Raw genomic sequence first — 23262 nt, forward strand, 5'->3', positions numbered from 1 at the left:
TTCTGTTCTCATACAAACAACATCGGGATGGAATTTCCCTTAAGGATTTTAAGATCTTGCTTCAATGGACTAACATTGGGCTTTTTGCCTAAGGCATTGCTTTTAGTGTGTTTCTACATGGAATACCATGTGACGAATTGTGCTGTTCGAATTTGCTACTACATATTGTAACTTACTGCAAATATGAGGCTTGTATTGCATTGCCGTTGGGTCCAAGTGTAGATCATACTACAAGTTTTATAGGGGCACATCTTTTGAGAGTATTGGTTCTATGAAGCAGTGACTTAGCATAATCTGCACAATGGAACATACATGTATCTTTGACCTTTGCTTTATTTTCAGCACATTTACAATATCAATATTGGTGAACTGACAGAAGGGGGAAATTCTACAATCTAGGGTCAAAGAATAGTAAACAAAATGACAAAGAGAAATAGATTACTGTTATACATGTCTCTCGTTTCAGCAAAGTCGTGATACACCCAAAGCAAAGGCTGGTAGTGAAAGAGGTCTCATAAGATTTGGCTTTGTGGGAGCTTCTATTTGAAAATAAACTTGATATGATGTATGCTATCAAGTAAAAGTAAAGACATCTTATGACATGACACGAGAAGTAAATACATGTGTATCACATGAAGATTCACATGCTTCAAGGAGTACTCTGAAAGTGGAAATTTTCGCAAATTCCGCGCAACCAGAAGCTTGAAAATAAAAGCACACAAATATTTGTGCATGCTACATGTTGCGGTAATTAATGTCCCGATTCCTCGGAATTAAAAACGCTCGAAATTCATCTTACCCAGCCGAGCATGAAAAATTACTCGCACAAAAATATCCACTTTACAGTATGAGGGAGAGGAGGAAAGGAAGCAGGAGCTATGAGAGAGAAATGTGTTGAGAGCAGGAGTGTACAAAGTGGGTAGAGAAGAACTCTGCAGACTTAATATCGCATGTGACATGAAGGCATGTGTATAAATACACACACACACACACACACACACACACACACACACACACACACACACACACACACACACACACTCTCACACACACAAATCTCTTCTTGTCTCGGGCATATGTGGGATGGTGTTTTGTGAAGGGGGGTCTATTCCAAATACATGTACTGTACTTGGTATACACTTCCATACTTCTGTCATAATACCCTAGTCATATTTACTTTATACAGTTAACATTTGTACTACTGTGGTATCTATCCCAAAGTCATATGCTTGCAAAACCCTCTCTGGGCATTTACGAGTATGTAGGATGAAGGTGCGCTCTGAAAAGACAAACTACAATGTAGGTGTAGTTTTGAAGTTGTCATGTGACATGATCACACACTCATCACTTTACCTTACAGGGCAACATACAAAGATTTGATAAGACCTTTGAGTAATCATCAATCTTGACAGGGTCTTCTTATTTCTTTCTAACTTTCACCATTGAGTTGCTGAACTTGTTCTTCATCCTTGCAACTGCATTGTGTACTTGTAATGGGGACATTCAATATGGATAAGAATAGTACCAGTGAGAATTGATGACTACACTGGTACAAATGAGCAATGAAGAAATCTTTGAATTCATGTAACTCACTGTTTGATTATTCAATTTTTGAACTGGAAAGGTATTGTGTACTAGATTTTTCATTCTCTAGGAAGAAACTATTTCAGTGAGACATGAAACTCACGACATAACAGGGTACAGGGATAATACACATGAGAAGGGACATGATTTAGTTCTTGAAATATAAATTCTGTCAATTATGGCCAGAATTGTCAATATGACAGAGCTTCAGATAACACCACAATGAATAGCATTACATACAATATAACAGTTGATAAAGAAAATATGAAATGATAACCTCATCGAAAATGTCAGTCAAATTATAAGACACTTCAAGAATGTATTCGGAAAAGTCGGATTCTAGTTCTCGTCAACTAGTATAACAAGGGAGACCCCTCGTGATGAAATGCTCACGTTTTTATGTTCTTCTACCGTCCATACACATGTACTTTGGTCGGAGATATCAACCTACTTGCATCGTCCGAAGACTAATTTAATGCCTGTGATGAGAGAATACAGTAGAAACGAAATATCCCCAACCACAGCGGCAAAGTAATCATGCGAGTTTTAAGAGATTCTTCGCGGGTTTTTTTCTACCAATTAGATGCGGCGTACAAATGCACTGGTAGGTACGAGTCCTACGAGAGTAAAAGACCTTGAGATAGCATGTGAATGTCACGCCACCGAAAACGAGTTAATTATTCATACAATTGGTTTCGGCATCTAATACGATTTTAATTTCTTCCCAAGGAACATTTAACACAAAACCTTCGATTTTGCCACGCAATCATGGACAAAGGAGGAAGATATTTCTTAAGTTAATTAAATCCAACCACTCACTGGTTGAGTCCGTCCAACGGTCATGCTCTCTGCAACAAGTGATCACGTGTCCCACTTTTTTTTTTCTCTCTCTCTCTCTCTCTCTTATACGATGGACAAAGTGAATTGAGAACGAGTGAAAGTCACAATGATTAGCCATTTCTCTAATAGGAACCACCCCACCACTGGACGTGCGAGTTTACTAGTTATCAGTCGTCAATACCCACATAATTATATATAAACCACACACACGCATGGACAAACATACACACATACATACACGCACACACACTCACACGCGCGCGCGCGCACACATACACACTATTTATCACACATGGTGAATCTTATATCAGATTTGAAAACTAAAATGACACACAAAAAAAATGCCATGTCGGACATTCCCTCTTTCAGTGTAATTTTGAAAACGCAAATGCTAAAGAAGCTCGACCATGGCGTCGTGGTACATGTGTATCGTAATGCAATCCTTGAATATGTTTCTGTACATGTAATATGGGAGCCAAAGGATGAAACTTGTTATACAGTCCGCCTATTTTTCTCTATTTTTTTTTTTATATAGTTTTAATACCCTAATTCGAGGGTTCTGAATCCCGATCTAGATGCAACCCTTGCATCCTTGAGAGTTTTGAGGTATTCAAAATGACTGAAGAACTGGCCACCTATACAGGGCCGGCGCACTGTTTTCAAAAGTGTGGGGGCCCACTTCCGGGTTTCATGAGCTAAAAAGCAAAAAAAATAAAGTCCTCAGCTCATCTCTCCCCGTCCCCGCGTCCACTTCCGGGTTTCTTCAGATGACAAGCCAAAAAAAAAAAAAAAAAAAAAAGAGGTCCTCAGCTCATCTCTCCCCGTCCACTTCCGGGTTTCTTCAGCTGACAAGCACAAAAAAAATTGAAAAAAGTGTGGGGGCCCAAAGTGATGACACCTTATGTATTCCTTTGTATGGTGCACAAAAAGTGTGGGGGCCCGAGCCCCCACGGCCCCCACGGCTGCGCCGCCCCTGCTATATACCACATTGTGGAGAATGGTATTCATGATATTAGCAGTCATTAATTGCATTTTAATCAGTACACGAAAAAGGGATTCATTACAATCAAGATCTGTTTCGAAGTCCGCATAATTTCTTTTTTTTAACAATTAGACTACTGAGTACGTCATAGAGTAACTTAACATCTTGAAAGCTATCTTGGCGACCAGTTTGAAAGCAATTTTCGTGTCTTTTTCCCATGTGTTTCATATACTTTCATCTCATAAGTTGTTAATTTCAACCTTTTCTGTATGAGTAAAACAACCTCTGAGACCTAATCATATTTTTGGACATCTTTGTGTGGCGGACAGTGATGGATACTATTTTAGCTGATTTGACAAATTTGCTTCTCGACTGAAATGTAAATAAAGATACGAAGTACAGTAGTTTTCACCATGATTTCGACTTTCAGAATCACTCCAAACACATTTTTAGAACCATTTTTCCCCATATTTTTCTTTGTCATTTTTGACATCTTTTTTTTTTTTTTTTTGGGGGGGGGGGGGGGGGCGGCCACCAGGGAGAATTCCGCCCAACCATCCGGGGGTTGCATCTCTTTTATTGACTTTTGGGTGTTCTGCATGAATGGTTCCCAAGTAGACTAGTCTTTCGTGCCAGCCGCTTTCTCTAAAATCTAGAGAGGATAGCATCCAATCAGCACAACCATTTATGCCATATTATGTTGGATGACATGTAGAAAAGACTTGCGCGTGAGGACCAAACCCGTACTGTCCTGATCAAGTGACTGCAATGCAGCTACAAAATACAGAATTGACCCCCTCAAAACCACAATCCCAGAGTTGCCGTGATTCTGTGAACAGGTTGTGAATATAGTGAGTGCATTTTCAATACACCTGTTGGTAGACCTTATCCGTCACTGAAAAGGAATTTTGTCACATTAACCCTCTCGAAATCACAATCCAAGAGCTCCATGGATTCTGTATACAACAGGTTGTGAATGGTGGTGGCAGTTTCAATACACCTATTGATAGATCTTGCCCGTCGCTGAAAAGGATCTTTGACACCAAGTATTCTTCCAGTGTATGGCCGAGGAGTGAGGTTCAATAGCCTGGAGTGGACAATGGATAATGCAAGCCGGGTTTTCTACACGGATTACGTGTAAGAATACCATGCCTTAGTGTCGAGGATTTCTGCTCGTATCTATTCGCACCGCATTTAAGGCAGGGCAGGCACGTCCTACGAGACATACATTTGTTATACATAATACATGTATATATCTTATCTTATAGATTACCATTGTGGTGGCCATTTTGGACGCCATTTTGGCTGATTTAAGATTTAAAAAAATACTTTCACCCTTGGTTCAATCTCCCGAATCACGTTAGAGCACATTTTCACCACGTATTAGAAAATAGAAATGTAATTCAGACTTGGGCGGCCATGTTCATTTTGAATATCTCAAAATCCTTAAGGATGACAGAGTTTAATCAACCAGATTCGGATTCAGCACTCTAGAAACAGATTACTAGTAAAACCGTGATTTTCCAGTTTGTCATCATTAAAAGAAAATGCACCCATAGGATTTCAGATTTTTGTGGCCATTTTGGCAGTCATCTTGAAATCTCAAAACTTTCAAGGGTGCAAACGTTGCATCGTCCAGATTTGGATTCAGCACCCCGAAATACGGTGAAAACATCTTTTTTTTTCTTCAATATTCACTATCTTTATTAGGAAATATGTAAGAATGTCACATTTTGGCGGCCATCTTGAATATCTCAAAAACCTCAAGGATGCAAGAGTTACATCGTCCAGATTCAGATTCAACCCCTCGAAATATGGTAAAACCATCGCAAAATTTGGGAAGGACGATAGAACACGTATACGCCCAAAATCTGACTTTGGCATGCAGACACACAATAATAACATCATGATTTATTCACTATTTTCCATGATCAAAAAAATGCATTTATACATAAAGTGTCATTATATTCAGGAGAAGACACAACGTCCTTCGCCATAATTGCCCGATGGGGTTAAAACGGTCCAACGATGACGGCGATTTCTTGTTCATTAATTTTAGGGTGGAATCGACAAAATTAGAAATCTTTTAACACGAACACTTGGTTTGCACTGCATTCATTTTTTCTTTATTACTAAGGGTGGAATGAGCACGTTGTCAATGATATGCATCACGCCGTTGTAGACATTGTAATCCTGGTAAATGACTCTTGCGTTTTCATGTCCGTTCACCCACAATGCATCTGAAAGAAAAATCACATGTATTCCATTCATAGTTATTTGATTCATGATAATAATATATTCTTATTTTCTTGTCTTTACGCCCTGTAAGTCATTTTCATACATCAGCAATTAGATCACTGCAGTGACATTGACAACGATAGGACCGTCTATGTATAGGCATACCCAATACATGTATGCAGGGAGGTGTCTCACCTCCCTGATGTATGTAAATATACAAAGATGTGTTGGAGTTCTGGACATTTGGATGATTACTCAAAAAGACACAATTACACATTACGTAGCTAAATAAATACATGTAAGTAAATAAAAATCTGAAACAAGGCTTCAGCGTATACCTGCGGAAAGAGAAATAAGCAAGCAAAAATGTCTGTTGGTGGAAAATCATGGCTGCAGGTAAGTGAAAATGGGATCTCTTCTCTTTGTATCTTTTTTTCTTGTATAATATACATCATATCTATATATACATTTTCATACAAATGTTGACAGCTGTTTTTCATTCAGCTATAGTCCAAACTTGATCAGCGTTAAAGGAGACCTACGGAAGATTTTCATACTTATACATATGAACAACTATAAATTAGTTATACATGTACCGAGTACAGAGTTTCAGAATAGTGATTGGGTTCAGAAATAAGAATGTTTTCAAAAATTTGCAACAAATTACAATGAACAAAGATGATGACATGGCAGCCTCACCATAAGAATGCATGAGTTGGGGCTCAAGGAAGCAAAACAAAAGAAGATGGCATGCATAGATTGTACACTGGTGAACTTGTTAAGCAAGTTCTATTGAAATGGAATTTAACAGCTACACTTCTGAAATATGTGAGGCTCTATGTCATCAACACTGTTCAGTGTGATTAGTTTAAGATTTTCAGAGTATTGTTTCTCTGCTTAAGGACCACAATATATTCCACAAATCTATACATGGAGCTGTCGATTTATATACTCCATGTTGTGAAATTATGAATATCGTCTGGAATGCCCCTTTAACATAGAAAAGCTTATCTTGGTAGATAGACCCATTTATTCAGTTATAAGCATGATAAGAGTAACCAGATTGACTAATCACATACATACCATACCACACGGTGAGATTAATCTTTCCTCCTTGTACAGTGACCAGAGTTTCCCCTTCATAGCCACCCGATGCATAGAGAGTCCAATCCAACAGGTGATAGGTCAGCAGTTCTCGCGTCAAGGTAGTGTTGTCTTCGAACTCTTTCAAGACTTCGGGAGGAACCTTGTCAAAGGCAGCGTTTGTTGGCGGGAAGAAGGTGAATGGTCCACCTATAAAAGGAGGTTGTATGACGTATATCATGGTCACCACTAATTATAGATTGAACGATACACTTCCCCTATCTTCTCTTTAAGATGCCTGAGGTGGTGTTCCTATGAGTAGATGAGAATGTAAGATTGATGATTTCTTTTTTTAAGACAAAAAATTACCAAGCAAGGAGCATTTACATAACACACACACACACACACACACACACACACACTAATTATTCTTAAATTTGCACGGACTTGCGGAAGAACAGCTTGTTGCTGAAGCAAGTGCCCGTGTGGAAATTTAAATAAAAAATGACTGAAATGGATTAAGTAGGTGTGTATAGGCCTATATTTGTACATAATGTGTTTTGGAATATCTTAGTGTGTGATATGTAGGATAAATCTTGCGTTTCCACTTTGCTTATCTAATTTCTTTGAAAAAAAAAAGGACAAACACGGGGAGAAGACTCCAGGTGAGAGGCGGATCCAGGAGGGGGCGCATTGGCTCCCCCCCCCCCATTTATTTGTGTGTTTTTTTTTGGTTAAAACAAAAGAAAAAAATGGGGGGGGGGCTTGCACCCCCTTTAATTTTGTAAAGGCTCCCCCTCCTTACAGAATTCCTGGATCCGTCCCTCCTGGATGTAGGCTATATGGTGATGACAAGCGGTGAACTCATAAGGGGCATCAAACGGAGATAACCTTTGAGGTACTCGTCTAACTTTGAGGCGTAGACGAGTTTCTTGAGCTTAGTGAACTCGGGATCGTGATCGATGACGTCTACGATGCTGCCCGGAGGGATCGGGTGCATGACATTGCTGATGACTCGAACTTCCCCGTTGCTGCAATTACCGCCATCAATGATGGGACCTCCACAAGCCGTGATTCGCTCAAACTAGGATACGTGGAGGCAAGGAAATAGACACAGGAATATGATTCATATTTGGGGGGAAAAATATGTTTACGTCAGTATACACAAAATCCATACCGTTGCTTTCACAACTCTTAAATCATCAAATGAATTACGTTTTTTTGTGTGTGTCAATAAACAAAAACAAACTAGAAACAATTTAATTTTATTTTGATTTAAGAACAAGTATTTGTAAAGAAAAATCCAAGGAGAAATCTATTTATTACTGGTTACCCTTCTAAGAACCATGCACATTCTCAAAATCGCGTTTACTTTCTACACAATAAGTTATCAATAGCAATGAGAGAATTAAATACACGAGCCCTGTCCTGACGCTGATGTTTTCTAGGGAGGTGGAAAACCTCCCCCTCCCTGGTTTCTCTATATTTACCCCTGTCACCTGTTGCTTGTTGTTTGACCCACTCTTTATCTGGTAGATGTTGAGTCGAATGTTCTTGCCAGGAATTATCGACGGGAGGAGCTCGTCTTGGTAGACATCGTTGACATCGCCGATGACGCCGGGAAAGGTGTGGAAAAGAAGCAGTTCCTGTAGGTACGTTTTATTCGACATCAATTTGTTGTAGATGTCATCGGGTAGAAATTCAAATGCAAGGTCGTATGGTGCAAATAACGTGAGAGGGCCTGGAAAAAAGACACACAAAACGAGGGTATGATCTGTGTGCAATAAAAGGAAAAAGACGACCGTGCCCTTAACCAACACTACAATATCGACAGAGGGTATAGAAGAGTCAATTTATGATCTGCAAGTTGATGTCCCATTATTTGCATTAAGAATATCTGTATTTCAATTGGATTTGACTGAAAAGTTAAAGCGGTTTTGAAGAGGGTCACGCTAGTTTTCCGACTATTAAGTAAGCTGAACAACGATGTTAAAGCATCTCCAGTATTATACGTTTAGGAATGCAGCGCGTCTGGAAATATCTCACTCAGTAAGCTGTTTTGATCTGAAAGATTGGGTCACTAAGATTAATAATTTTACAACGTGAGCAAGTGTATGTAAAGGTAATATTTTTGATGACCTTTAAGCAATCTTGTATAATTTCGTCGACAGTGATTACCTTCAAATTACACCCTTGAATTACATAAAGTAATAAATTTACCCTAGCAAATGCACAAAAGGGAGAAAATGTTCAAAAGTATGTGACGTGAGAGCAGTATACATAATAATTATGTGGATTCGAGATCTTGGGTTTTGTTGCAGTGCATTCAGCAATGATCTCGTACCGCTAGAACAACTTCAGTTTAAAACATGAACGAACCCTTTTGGCTGTAGAACGACCTCAACCCAGCTCGGTCGATCATGTCCACCATGGTACAGGCGTTGAGGTCGTATGCCAGATCGACCACAGTGTACACATCGTTACCCGCTTCATCCTTAGTGGGAGGATAATGAGTGGTGCACGGACCATACTGTGCTCCAACCGTGGTGGACAGGAGCACCACGGTGAGTGCCCGCCATACTGGCGAAAGCGCCATGGTCAACGCCAGTGATCGTCTGCCCATCTTCAGCGACACCCCTTTCGGGTTTTCTGTAGCTGGAACGATGTATTGATCCAGTCGTATCACCTCCCCTTAAACTAGTTGACATGTGATATCTATATACCCCTTGGATATTTTCCCAATTCTTGGAGACTTTGAACCCGACGTCAGTAAATTTCTTTTTTGACTTCGGGTTACTGATAATGGAATTAGCCTACGACCCATGTTATTATTGTGCCTACACGTACACCTATAGGTAAACACAAACTTCGTCATGGGATGATAGACTCTGTGCTCGACATTTGGTAGCTGTTGGTTTCGTTTACATCTTCACAACATTTCCGTGTGTAATTGTTTATTTATTTATTTATTTATTTATTAATCTATTAATTTATTCACTTATTTATTCATTCATTCATTTCACATCTTTAAAGAGGGTGGCCCAAGTCAGCAGCAGTTCGTTTTCATCGGGGCCCTTTAAAACACAGGACATAAAACATTGCAGAATGACAGTTACTAACAAAAATAAAAGTGTGTTCCTGTTTTCAATTAATGTGTTTAGTTAACTGAGTCTCAAGGCATCAATACACAATATCATCCGTCTCAAAAGTAAGAAAAACAAAAACAAAACAAGAAAATTGGGCCTTTTATGCTACAAACTAAAAAGAGTAAGGTGAAGCATCATTTTTACCATAGCAACGAGACAACGCGAAAGACATTGAGAAATAACTTCCTTTCGACAGCAAGACATCCGTCTTCGTTTTCAATGTCGATGAAATGATAGAGTCACATGATTTTGTAATTGCGATTTTAAAGTCGACACATGTGACATATCGGTATTGAAGAGAAAAGAATAATAACACAAAATCAGACCACGATCAGAAGAGGCAGTACAAATGTGTTTGCTAGCAATGTTTAATATCCTAGGATGTTTAAAATGTCCGACTACCAACATTTCGTGACCCGGCATGAAAGGGTCACATTATAGCACCTTCAGGAAATTAGAACTTTAGTGTCAAACAACTTTCATTTTAACATAGATTATTGTTGCATAATGATGTACATATCGCAGAGAATCAGCCCCTTAACAACCAGCAAGTATTAATCATTTTATTTTGCTTTTGTTTATGTGGGGTTTATTTTTTCTGCCAACTCCGAGATGGAAATTCTCTTTTGACATGACCGGAGATTAAGTGATACCCGCATGTCTGCATAAAAAAAGGGTATCAAAGTTATATTTGAGAGATCAAAACTTGTGAGAACATTTCTATCTCATTGATGTGGATTATTTTCGAAATCCCACACGCATCTTCACCTCTCACTCCCTAAGTCATCCCTACGCGGCGATACAGGACGCTCTCCGTGTCCCCCCACTCGTGGGGAGTTTACACCCAGTCACCCCTCTGGGGTCGTGTTGTTATGATGGGCAGTGTTTTATTCAGTCGATAGAGGGGCATTAATGTAATGGACCGTTCTGTGACAGCTTGATATCAGCGGCTTCCGCTCGGGACAGCCAGCCCAGCCTGGGTCTCTCACAGCCGGGCTTCCGCGGAGCTATGTTTGGTGTAAACGGAGACGACGCAAACAAAATGCTTCAAACAACGAAGAGGCGAAATTACAGCATGGCGACCTAAGCGCCATTTACAGTTCAATATTCCACTAATGTCGGAGATTACACTGCAGTTTCGTCACTCATTCTGTCCTGGCAACTTAATGTGTTTTTCTGTTTAGTTTTGTCATTGTTTGTTTGTTGTTGTTGTTTGGTTTGGTTTGGCAGTGTGGCTGTGGACAAACCTTTACATGAAATTTTGAAAATAAATCTCTCTTTACATAAAAAGAGTCACTGATTTTTTCCGAGATTCTGAAATTCAACTCTATATTTGAGGCAAATATATGAACAATCGCTTGACATGTTTATCGAAGTGAGTGGATACATGCAATGACAAATATCAAGACTGAGACAGGGACAATTTGTGCGTCAGAGAAGGAGCGGGGGAGAGAGAGATTAAAAAAAAAAGATGAAATATATCCCATTTATGGCAGTTGCCATGCAAAAAACCCATTTCCCTCCTTAAAGAGAAGCAGTCCTGAGATTTTCACTGTACTGATAATTAAGAAGAGTAAAAAATATAACCTTTCACCAATTTATACGCGTGGACATCAAAAATGGTCTCCGTACGCGATTTTTAAAAAATAATTCCTGCAAGCGATTGTGTAAGAGGCTGCCAAAAGGTGCAACGTCATTGATGCCCTACTCTCAAGTTGACAGCCGTGCCTCAGAAAACCAATTTAAGTGTTCAAAATGATCATATCTGATTTTTTCATAAAATGTGACAATATGTGATTTATTATTTCAAACAAAATATTTCAAGCTTATTTATATATACAATTAATATAAAGATAAATAGTAAACATGTATTTTTAAATAACTAGGGATGACGAGCAGAACACCGCTGGAAAGAGTTGTGCATCGATGACGTATGACTCTCCGCCAAGACTTGCTCATTTGCAGAGTCACACTTTTTTAACCGAAATGTACGAGCTTATTTGGTGATTTGAAAGTTTGTTTTTGATGAAAGTAGTTCATTGGAGGTACCAACAACAACATATTTTTTTAAATTTCGTGAGGACTGCGTCCCTTTAACGCTATTGTACCTTCTACCCAGATATCACTGTTTATTGTTAGAAATTGGCGTATGTTAAATGTAGTCCAGCCTCCTCGATTTTCCATCGTCGCTATTGCAGATTATCTTTCTGCAGTTTGTCTCTACTAAAAAACTCATTCTCATGACTCAGTCTTTGTCTTCGTCAATGCCGTCAATAATTATCCGTCGCTATTCCTTTGTCTTCATTTTTCGAACGACTGACAAACTGACGCCAGATAGTTTAGTTTTTATTTTTCTCTCCATTCAATTATTCATCCTATTCGGTCGTTTGTTTATCAATCTCACTTTTCTATTCATTCCTTCATTGGGGAAGTAGTGATGCAGAGACTACAGTTGTACAGTAAGTTGTACAGCTGTACAATATTAGGTATGATAGCATTAGAGTAAGACAGAACGATTGCACATTGACGAAAATCAGATGTTTCCAGGGAATATTATTCTTTGTGTTGTTATTCCCAATTATCCCTCATCACCTTCACCATGATGCTAACATTTTAGCCGTTACGTATCTTTTCTCTTTGAATGAGATGTACTTGGTTGTTGAAAGGTTTAGAAGTGAGAAAATATTCCTCCAGGACAACCAATCGCATTCATTGTAGGCGGAATCGATGCGCAGTTTGGGGCAATCAATCATTGTTCGCGCATGCCATTCGATGGTGTGCCAGTGAGAAGGGCGGGGCTTCATTTACGGTAGATAAAATAGTTGGTCGGCGTGTGACGTACGGCCAATCGAAAGCCATTACATGGCTTCGTATTCATTTCCCTCCCGCAGCGCGGGGTAAAGAAATATTCGCCACCACAGCTCCATTTTCACAGAGAGCGCAGTTTGAAAAGCCGGCTTTCGCGACGTTGTGGAACCACGTTTGGTGAGGATGGAAGTTGCGGCCATAGCGACACGTGATAGTTGCACACTAACTTAAAAGTATGACGCATTTCTCTCCTTAATCAAAATATTTCACCAACCGATTCGAAAATTTGATATTTTTTATCCTTACGTGTTAGGAAAACGCAATTACATGCACTTTTACGTTGGCAGCGTTTGTGGGTGAAAGAACTCTTTATACTGAGTGTGTTATGCTCGTCAATGCTCTGTAAATTACAGCTTCTCCGTGTTTACAAAGATTCATGAAGGATCAGACATTGATATGAAGTGTGTGTGATGGAGTCAAGGTAATTGAAATGAACAAAGTTATCAACGCCCTACGCACTGGAAGAAGGTGTATTTTAATTGGTGAAGTGGTTGAAGTGTGGCTCTTGTGAACAAAAGGTAAGATGGAGCTAACGTCTATGATGATGCCAGTTCTAGGACTCAGCGAACAGGCGAATTCTTCGTCCGATTTCTACGAGGAGTACAGCTCCTCGATTATCATTCCCCCCAGCTGTCAGAAGGTGGACCACGGTTTTGCTAGAAATGCCATAATTTTGGGCATATTCTTCTTCATTGGTTTCCTTGGCAACAGTTTTCTGATGATGGTGATTTTGAGCAATCCTCGGTTACGCACCTCGGCGAACATTCTCCTCACTAACCTGGCACTGGGAGACCTGCTCTATGTGGCGGCATCGGGACCATTCTTCTTGGAACACGAGCTGAGTCCCTGCTGGCAGTACGGACATGTCGCTTGCAAGTTGGTCAACTTCACACAGGGTGTGGGACAAGGTATTTGCGTCTACTCATTAACAGCGCTGAGCATTGAACGGTATTCCGTGCTTGTCCGTGGTGGCACAATCCGTCACGGAGGTCGTACGCGACGTGGAGTCCTTGCAGCCTGCACAGTGTGGTTCGTCTCTTGCGTGGTCGCTACGCCGGTTCTCGCCTACGCCCATGTCAAGGGTGACGACAGCTCTCCGCAATGTTTCTACACCAGACTGTTTAGTATCGAAGCACAGATATACGAAATTCTCAAAGCTTTGTTAATGTACATTGTGCCACTTGTGATCATAGCATGCCTCTATACCATCATCGCTCATACTCTGTTCAAAAGTGCAGGAGCGTTTGCGGGCGAGACCCAGCCAGGAGCGCGCCATTTTTCCGCTCGCAGACGACTCGCTCTTACCGTCCTTCTACTGGCGCTCTTTTTCGGTACTCTATGGCTGCCGTACTACGTCTTCATCGTCTGGTTCCAGCTCCACCCTGAATCAATCAGCCAGATGCCAGGCTTTCACGCTTTTCGATATATATACTACTTCTCGTCACTTGCCAACTCGTGCATCAATCCCTGGATCATCTTCGTGATGAGCACGAGCCACAGAAAGGCGCTGATGTTCTTTATTCGATGTCGGAAGCATGAGCAACCACCAATCAGCGTTGCCTACACCCGCACGATGCCGAACGGGATTCCTGGAGAGAAGATGAAACAGCCGGTGGACAGCCGGTCTGGTTCTCGCAACACGAGATGCACGGAATTATAACTGAGTTTGAGGAGACAGTGAATGGTTGAGAGAAACGGGTAAGATTGCTAGAGGCTGACTCAATGCAGAGTGTTAGCTGCTTCAACATTTACGTTAGATGTATATATACAAATGGTATGGAGACAATTAGCTAATTAGTTCATCCTCCTCGCTTACAATATTGTGCGAAACCAGTGTCTTAATTTACAACTTCCAAGGCTTTAAATTTTGCGATAATGCCGAAGAATCCCTCAGATGTGAACAAGGCCATCAGTACCAGAATGAGATTTGCACTAATCTGACATTTTGATTGATCTCGAATGTTAGAAATTGGCTAATTGATACCTACTACACTTAAACAAAAAGTTATTTAAATTTGGTATTTGACCTCTATTTTTTACCAACACTGTCTAATTGTCTGCAACGAGGTTTGGTATGAAATAATGAGGCATACTACATTCTTATGATCCAAGATGAAATTGTGTGTTAGCACTAATACGACTGAAATGGATAAGCCTCGATTAATTCTAGCACAGGTTATCACCAAGTATATGAAAATTGATAAACAGGACACTGATTTCCCTTTCTTGCATTCAAATTACGTTCAGTTATGTGTAGGTATTTTGCTTAGCAATGCATTATAGAATCATCATCGCGCCAATCCCGCCAGTACACAATCTACAGTTCAGAAGAAAACAAATGTGGCCATGTTTAGCTGACGAAATAATGGTCGGCAATTATCATTCTACGTGCATTGATTAAGATTTGATTTGACGAAATATCGGGTTAAAGTTTTGTCTGTGTTTAGAAATGGAGATAATATTCTACGAGAAATCTGTCACGTGATTTATGGAAACAGTACACATTGACTGGAATCCTGTCGACCAGTGAACACTTCCATGCAGTGTTGACATATTGTTGTCTTTATAGAGCAATTCGTGTATTGTTTGAAAACATGGTGTTAAAATACCTATTTTGTGTCTTCATTTTCTTTGCATAAAGCCCTTTAGGTGAAATTTCAATTCCAGTTTATTCTACCAATATTAATTACATTACATTACATAATTAATGTCATGACAATATAGGCGTCATGACAATATAGGATAAGATAAGCATTTTCCGATTTGTAAGTTCATATCAGATAACAGCGTCGTTTGTGTCACTTGATAAGATTCTCTGCGTCATACTGAAGAGATGTATGTGACAGAAGAATTGTCAGTATACTGAGTACTGCAGAACGTTTACTATTCATACAGTCAATCTTAAAATAATCCCTTCTACTCGTCTTATTAATCTTATCGTAGCCTCTGACGAACACGTGAATGAAAGGGGCATATCAGATAATGTTTCCATTTTCGTTTGAGACGTGTTCGTCAAACAAACTTCCCACAACTTTATTCTAATGTGTTAACTGGTATTATGTCTGCATGTGAACACGCCGAATATTAATGGATGAATGCAAAACTCTTTAAAGCATGCAGAATGCACTGTGCTTTTAATAAATCGTTATGTCTTGTGCAAGTCGAAACCATTACTAAAGTTGTTTGCTGGCAAACACTGTTATAAGGGTACGTGTTGGTATAGATAATATCCAGATAATAAATAACTCAGTGAAAGGGATCGCAAGTCTTGAACCAGTGTTAGATCAGAGTTCTCGGGTTAAACACAATCAGCGATGAACAACCTGTTAGTGGATATAAATATTGGGCGGTGATATCCATGTGCAGGTATAATTGATTCCATAGCAGTCATCAATCTTGGGATGGACGAAGTGTCAGAATCAGACTGAATAAAAAAGTTTTATCATCCTTATCTTCTTTCGCTTGAAGCTCTGACTGAATGATTTTAGGGTTAAAATACGGAATATATTCAGTTGCAGTCTGATACGTAGTTGTAATTTTCATCATGAAGCATGAATATTACATAATGAATGTCAATCCTTTCAGTATCAACAATTATCTATTTTTATTTGCTTTTTGTGGAAAAGAAATAATTATCATCAGTGCAGAATACTGAGAACTATATCTTAGGTATCATCCTCATCTATGATTTAAAACATACCGTGACCAGGTGAGAAAAATCCATAACAAGAAATGTCGCGCAGGAGAATCAGCATAAAACACAATACTCAAACATAAAACGTCATATCAATTTTCAGAGTTCCTCCAAAATAATGACATTAATTTCTGATGATTTGCCCATCTCGTAGTGAATGGCCTTTCACAGTATAAAGGAAAAAAATGACGCAATTTTTAAATAGAACATAATGCAGTCCTCCTTATGATTCACTTCTAATCTAAATCTCTTTCCTGGCTCACGTGGCTTGAAAGGAACTGCATGCTTCTAGACAACAGAGGCCCTTATACGACACCCTCTACATGCTCTACACGTAAATCACCTGACTTTGATAATGGCCCAGAAGTAAGAGCGTTTCGGATGAGTTGTGTAATCAGTTACATGTTTAATGAAGTTGTCAAGATTCAAAATTCACGTTACTATATAGCTGATTTAATAAGGAAACTGTTTGACTTCTTTTAGCAAGCTCATCTTTACTGATTTTATCTTCTTATCAACGAATCTGTCTGCTACATTGGTTTTCTTCAGAAAGTCCAAAGTTCAAAGTCCATTTCAATTTTGTATAATATGTCAGTTCGTTTTTAGCAATCATAAGTGAATACAATTATTATTATTGATAATGATAACAATAATAATAATAATGATAATGATGATGATGATGATGATGTTGATAATCACGATGATAGTATAGTTCGGAAAATAACAAAGATGGTCTCTTTTCAGACTTGTACATACAGATGACAATGTCATGTATTCACTAGGAGACCACTGCCTATGTGTTATATTCGTCAGGTTAATTCATTACTGACGTCACGACTGAAGAGATGTTGGTGAAAACTTGTATCATGAGGATTTTAATTCTAGACATGAGTTGAAATAGAGTGATATTTTCATATCGTCTACTTGGAAAATGGATAAATTGCACGACTCAGTAATGGTATTCGATTAATATTTGTCTTGCCTTTCCGTTTAGATGTAAGACACGATAAAATCACAAGTTGTGCTATATGACATAGATGTTGCACTCTGTAAATATGTACATATTCCCTTATGAATTGTCAATGTAGTACGATATCCAGAAGCGAGATCTAACCACTGCGATGTTACGGTAATGGGAAGCCACTTTAACGCCATTACCATTTTGGCTTATTAGCAGAAAAGATCGCGTGAATTCATATTGCCGTAAACAACATCGTTGGTACCTTCACTCTTGCGACACAATACTGCATTCTGAAGAGTCTTACGAGGCGAACATCCTAAATACTGTTATGTCACTGCACGATTGCTATACAAGGAAAACAAATCAGAATTTATGTGGTTTTTCATCTTTTACGAGCTCTCGTAGGCAAGTCCACGTCCTGTTTTGCGACAGAGAATCAAACAATGTTTGAGAAATCCTGTATTGAGGAATATGGCGTCAAATAGCACTTACAGCCACCAATTTATACTAGAAAAGCTCTCACAGAGTGTTTAAAGACTGGAAAGATAACTCTATTGGCCGGGGCGTGGAAGGTGAATGACAGAAAATGTCCGATCCTCCTCTTTGTTTGTCACAGACCAGTCTTTTTTACGTTTTCATTACAATCATCCTATATTTACGATTAAATCTGCAAATCGTGAACAAAAAGGAAAGATATATCTTCGTCTAATGTAATCATCGTCTCGACCTTTTTGTATGATTTTAGTAAGTATTTCAAATGCCAGTGTCACTAGAAATGAGAAGATTCCGAGTTGACAATATTGATTTCATCATTTACAAATTGTGGTGGAATAAAGTGGTTATGATCGATCAAGTCGTAAATTTGCTGGAGCGTCATTTTATGTTTCTCAGACAAGAGTCAGACTGTCAAAGTGTATCCCTGAGATAATAGCCTTGTAAGTCAGACGTGTGTGTGTGTGGATGGAGTGTTTCAGAGGATGCCGCCTTCAGGAAACCTCTATCAAAGGGGGACAGATCAACTTCTTGATGGGACAGTGATGGTATCGTCACGTCTAGCTATACCAAGATAAACATTTCTCTTCTGTCTTTTAATTTTCTTACCTGTTAACTCTTTCCTTTCTTTCCCCGTCTTTACCAGATTGTACATTTCATTAAAAACAAAATGCTTGTTTAAGACTATCAATATTGATTTGACGTCATACTCTCTCTTGCTGTTTTATCCTTTTCGTCGTTAACTGGTTAATCTCCTACATAGAATGCTTAAACCTGGATGACGTGCAACTTATCCTCTACAAAATAATCTACAAGTATAAACATGAAGGCGAGGTAACCAAGTTTGCAACAGAGAGTATTCCGGGAGCAGTTTTCTCTCTCTCTCTCTCTCTCTCTTGTTTACCTTTGTCTCTCATTCTCTCTCTTTCTCTCTATCTGTTGGACATTAGCCTTGTTCTCGCCTGTTGGTGTGACGGAAGGACGTAATTTTTAAAACAAAGCACAAGAAATTTTCCGTGCATCCCTTGACGTCACAATAAAATATACCAACAAAACTATGCAAACACAAAGAGAAAATCCACAAGACTGCATCTGTAAACCGATGCATTCATGTTCATACACTGAAAACACGTTTATTCATAATTATCTTGTTCCATATTGTTCCAGATTTGCATGAAATAGTTTGATATATATATAATATATATGATATACACAAATAGAAACATATATATATATATATGTATATATATACATATATGTGTGTGTGTGTTGTGTGTGTATGTGTGTGTGTGCGTGTGTGTGAGGGAGATGGTGTACCATGAAATATATTGTATGAAATATATGTATATATAGGAGATATATTACTAGCATTGTTGGGGGATTATATCAAAATGCAGGAATTGTGGCAAATCATTATTCAGAAATTGAATTTCGATAAGAGGAATTAGGAAATACGTGTTTGGAAGTTGGTTGTAGAAATATACCGTGGAATTCGTTAAAAGATAAAGGATGGAACACAATGATATTGATTATAAAAAGATACGTGTTATCTTCAGCAAGATGAGAAGGGGAGATACCAAATGTTAATGATGTAATGAAGTATTTTAGGGAGTGTAAAGAAGAAGAAAATAAAACAGTTGGAATGCATTTGTCAAAGTAGGAATATCATGATACAAGCCGATGACGGATTTTTTTTTTTTTTTTATGAAGAGTGCTTTTTTTTTTCTGCAGCCTTTTTTAGTTGTATTTGAGGGTTTGTTGAGAGCAATTAATTGTTATTTTGTTGTTTTTCATTTGTTTTCTTCTTTTTTTCATCACTTCCACATCACTATCAAGATGTCTTGTATAAAAGAAAATGGCAATTTCATGAAGGCCATATGACAGATTTATTCAAGTGTGAATAGAATCTGAAACCTGAGGGCTGGAAGCATGCAAGGCGGGTTGGTGTGAGTGTGTGTGTGTGTGTGTGTGTGTGTGTGTGTGTGTATGTGTGTGTGTGCGTGTGCGTGTGCATGTGCGTGTGTGCGTTGAAAATAGATTTCGATCAGATCAATTGAATCATAATGCAAGAGCTCGTATACCTCCATATAATGTTGTTAGTTTATAAAATGTATAAAATGTTGTTTGTCTTTGTGAATGTGGTTTTTGTGGCAGTGAATGAAATTGGAGTAAAGAATCATTAAGAGAATAATGTGTGCACAACAAAGAGGAAAGATTTGTCAAGATAGAAGAATGACACGAGATTTTTTTATCCGTAGCTTTCTTTTCCGCTTTTATTCACAATTGCAAAAAGAAGAACAAATTATATGATTAACTTTTCTTTATCATTAGGTTATATCAAGTGTTGTGATCGACGAAATAAGCAAGCCGTGGCTAATATGTAAAAGATGTAATTCTTGGTAAGTCTTGGTCAATCCTTTAAAGTATTGTTGACCACGTATCGGAATATATATAAGTCCTATAGTCCATGAACTCTCTGAGAAAGAGTCCAATTCATAGAAACTCAATACCACACAGTTAGTGGACTGGTTACACGCTCTGATAAATTCTGAATATCAACTGACAAATAATACCCCAGCAAATATCCGCAACCGCGCTGATACGAATTGCGAGAATTAAAGTCGCACATCATGTATGATCGCTTTGCTAATTTCCATGGTTTCATCCGCAAACTTATTCCGCTGAGCTTGAAATCTGTGGCATCCTAAAGCGGTTGTATATGATTAAGATAAGGCTGGCGAAAAGAAAATTTCATGAATAACCAAAACTACTCAGCAGGAGGGAGATTAGGGTATATCTTTGCTTGACATTTAGACAGCAAAAAGTTATATCTTTTACAGAGTGAATTTTGCCTAGACCCATCTGTGGTTGTAAAAGTAGAACGAATTATAGATTTTTGGTTTGGCTGCCTACTGTGTTTGTCTCTCTTATTCTTGTACACAGAATAACAACGCTTAGCTTTCCCAATTGATTTTTGCACATGAATTTTGATTGGTAGTTGTAGGCTCAAATGAACTTTAATGTCCTTCAAAAATACTCATACATCAACTTGCTTCTACATCGGTGTGATAAAATAACAACACTTAGCGTTCACATTTGAACTTCACATAATTGTGAATTTTGATAGGTAGTTGTACGTTCAAATGACCTTAAATGTCCTTCAAAAATACTTATACACCAATTTACTTAAACATCGATAGAGTAATTTTGGTCCAGTACCTTTGTATGTCAGAAGAGAAGGGGAGGTCTTTTGGTACAGTTTGGAAAGTGATAATTATTACAACATGGTTATGTATTTTGTGTGTCAGTTACATACAACCCAATATAGATATTAAATCATTTTGTTTGTCTGTCTGTTTGTTTGTTTGTTTGTTTGTTTGTTTGTTTGTTTGTAGTGACATCTTCCCTAAGATGTCCGTTTGTTTGTATCAAAAGTCCATTCAGCTTCCTTCCCACAGATATAAAGCGATTGCGACAAGCATGATAATGTCCGTTTGAAGTGAAGACTGACCACACTGACCCAAAATGAATGACTCTCATCAAATCCAAAGACCCGAGTTTGAATATGTGTCTGGTAATTACGTTGGCGAGCTTTTAAAGAAAAATGATTGCAGATAGGATTGCTGGATTTCAAGTCTGCGACATCAGCTGGTAAGTTATATACAAAATGTATAGGTATATATTTTCCCCCCAAACCGTGAAAGTCATGGAGGACTGCCATGAATTACGGTAGATGAGATCCAAGCGGTCCCATTGGGCTACATAATGTTTCGCTTGTGTGATCTCGGCAGTAACCCGAATCCATCCTCGCACCTCGATCCATCAGTCATTCATTCCCGCAGACTTCTTTTTATCACGACGTCTCGAGTTCATTGCAGTGCTCAGATTACGAAAGGGGTTAAGAGAAAGGCAGTTCCACGTGTCTCGTTCTTGATTTATTATGATGAATGATAGGTCGAATTTTTACCATTTATCTCAGTTCAGAGCCGGTAAGTCGAGATTGGGTGATTCGTTATCGCGAACAGTGTGCCGAGATTCGGAACTTCTCCATTTAACATTGCCGTATATTGTACGGTATTTTTTTTTTTTTTTTTTTGCGTTTAATCGCACATTAATGTTTTCTGCGGTCTAGCAAATGTCCAGTGATCTCAGTGCTGTATAATTACATCGTAGATTAAAGAAAATGCACTTACCAAAGACTGTATGGGGTAATGATTATAATAATAAAAATAACGAGACTGTAATTTGTCATTACTGACAAATTAAGGTGATCCGATTTTTTGTTAATCAATGATTCGAATCATGATCGCAATAGGCATGACCATACAGGTTTCATCTGTGTTTAGAGACATTGGCCGTGTCATGTTTGGATTCTCATTTAGAAAAGGGAGTCATGTCTGCCATCTTTGGTACTAATTCTGTATTCACTAGATAACGAAGATACAGCAACAAATACATATGACCTTTGACCCACCTTTACACTCCCAAGATGGCATCTGAGGAAAAAGTGGTTATTTTGTGAAATGATTCTCACAATATGGTCTTTGCGTGTGCAAAATATGGGAAAGATAGGACATGTATTCACCAAGACACAAGATGAAACATTTATGACCTTTGACCCTATTTTACATACCCAAGATGGTGTCCGATCAAGTAGTTGTAATTTTATGAAATAATGTACGTGATATGAACTAAACAGGTGCAAAACATGGAGGTGGTAGGGGCTGTTTTTCTTGAGTTATTGCAAAGAAAGTTGCACAAAGAAAGAAATATCTCAATACATCGAAGATAAGTTTTTAACATGATTCCGACATTGTATAAAAAACGAAGGCGAACTCTCGATAGCGTAAAGTCTCAGCTACAACATATTAAACTCTGGGAGAAATTCACTGAAGGGTAAGTGAGCTAGTGCTCAATAAAGACAATCATGTCAATTGTCACATTTAAAAAAATTCCCTCCCATAGAGATAACACGTCATAACGAAGATAAAGAAAGAAGTACATATGACCTTTGACCCCAATTTGCACAGACAAGTTGGCATCTGAGCAAAAAGTAGTGATTTTGTGAAATGATTCTTGTAACATGGTCTTTGCGTGTGCAAGATATGGGAGAGATAGGACATGTATTCAACAAGACACAAGATGAAACATTTATGACCTTTGACCCTATTTTACATACCCAAGATGGTGTCCGATCAAGTAATTGTTATCTTATGAAATAATGTACGTGACATGAACAAAACATGTGCAAAATATGGGATTAATAGCCATTGTTGTTGTTCATCTATTGCACAGAAAGTAGTAGAAAGAAAGAAAAATAAAGAAAAAATATGTTATTTTTATAGAAATTTGAAGGAGAAGCATGAAAAAAGTC

The 23262-nt window shown here is 38.5% G+C and overlaps 2 protein-coding genes across 2 annotated transcripts; one reads left to right on the plus strand and one right to left on the minus strand.

Moving 5' to 3' along the window:
- Positions 1-5521: 5521 nt before the first annotated feature.
- On the minus strand, positions 5522-9323 carry LOC139733736 (transforming growth factor-beta-induced protein ig-h3-like). Its single transcript, XM_071644546.1, has 5 exons — positions 9107-9323; positions 8218-8468; positions 7619-7805; positions 6728-6937; positions 5522-5646 (listed from the first exon to the last, which is right to left on the minus strand). The coding sequence occupies exons 1-5, from the start codon at positions 9321-9323 to the stop codon at positions 5522-5524; spliced, it is 990 nt and encodes a 329-aa protein (XP_071500647.1).
- Positions 9324-13264: 3941 nt separating this feature from the next.
- LOC139733737 (neuropeptide CCHamide-1 receptor-like) lies at positions 13265-14464 on the plus strand. Its single transcript, XM_071644547.1, has one exon. The coding sequence runs from the start codon at positions 13265-13267 to the stop codon at positions 14399-14401; it is 1137 nt and encodes a 378-aa protein (XP_071500648.1). The 3' UTR covers positions 14402-14464.
- The last annotated feature ends 8798 nt before the right edge of the window (positions 14465-23262 follow it).

This window comes from Diadema antillarum, unplaced genomic scaffold (genome assembly GCF_040938485.1).
Source record: "Diadema antillarum isolate AM-2024a unplaced genomic scaffold, OU_Dant_1.0 seq00000488_RagTag, whole genome shotgun sequence".
NCBI lineage: Eukaryota > Metazoa > Echinodermata > Echinoidea > Diadematoida > Diadematidae > Diadema > Diadema antillarum.

Coding starts and splice junctions, on each gene's coding strand:
- LOC139733737 (XM_071644547.1), top strand. CDS start 13,265: ATGGAGCTAACGTCTATGATGATGCCAGTTCTAGGACTCAGCGAACAG.
- LOC139733736 (XM_071644546.1), bottom strand. CDS start 9,323: ATGGCGCTTTCGCCAGTATGGCGGGCACTCACCGTGGTGCTCCTGTCC. Junction 7,806..8,217: donor ACAAGCAACAGGTGACAGGG/GTAAATATAGAG, acceptor TCCTAGTTTGAG/CGAATCACGGCTTGTGGAGG. Junction 6,938..7,618: donor GTTAGACGAGTACCTCAAAG/GTTATCTCCGTT, acceptor CTCCTTTTATAG/GTGGACCATTCACCTTCTTC.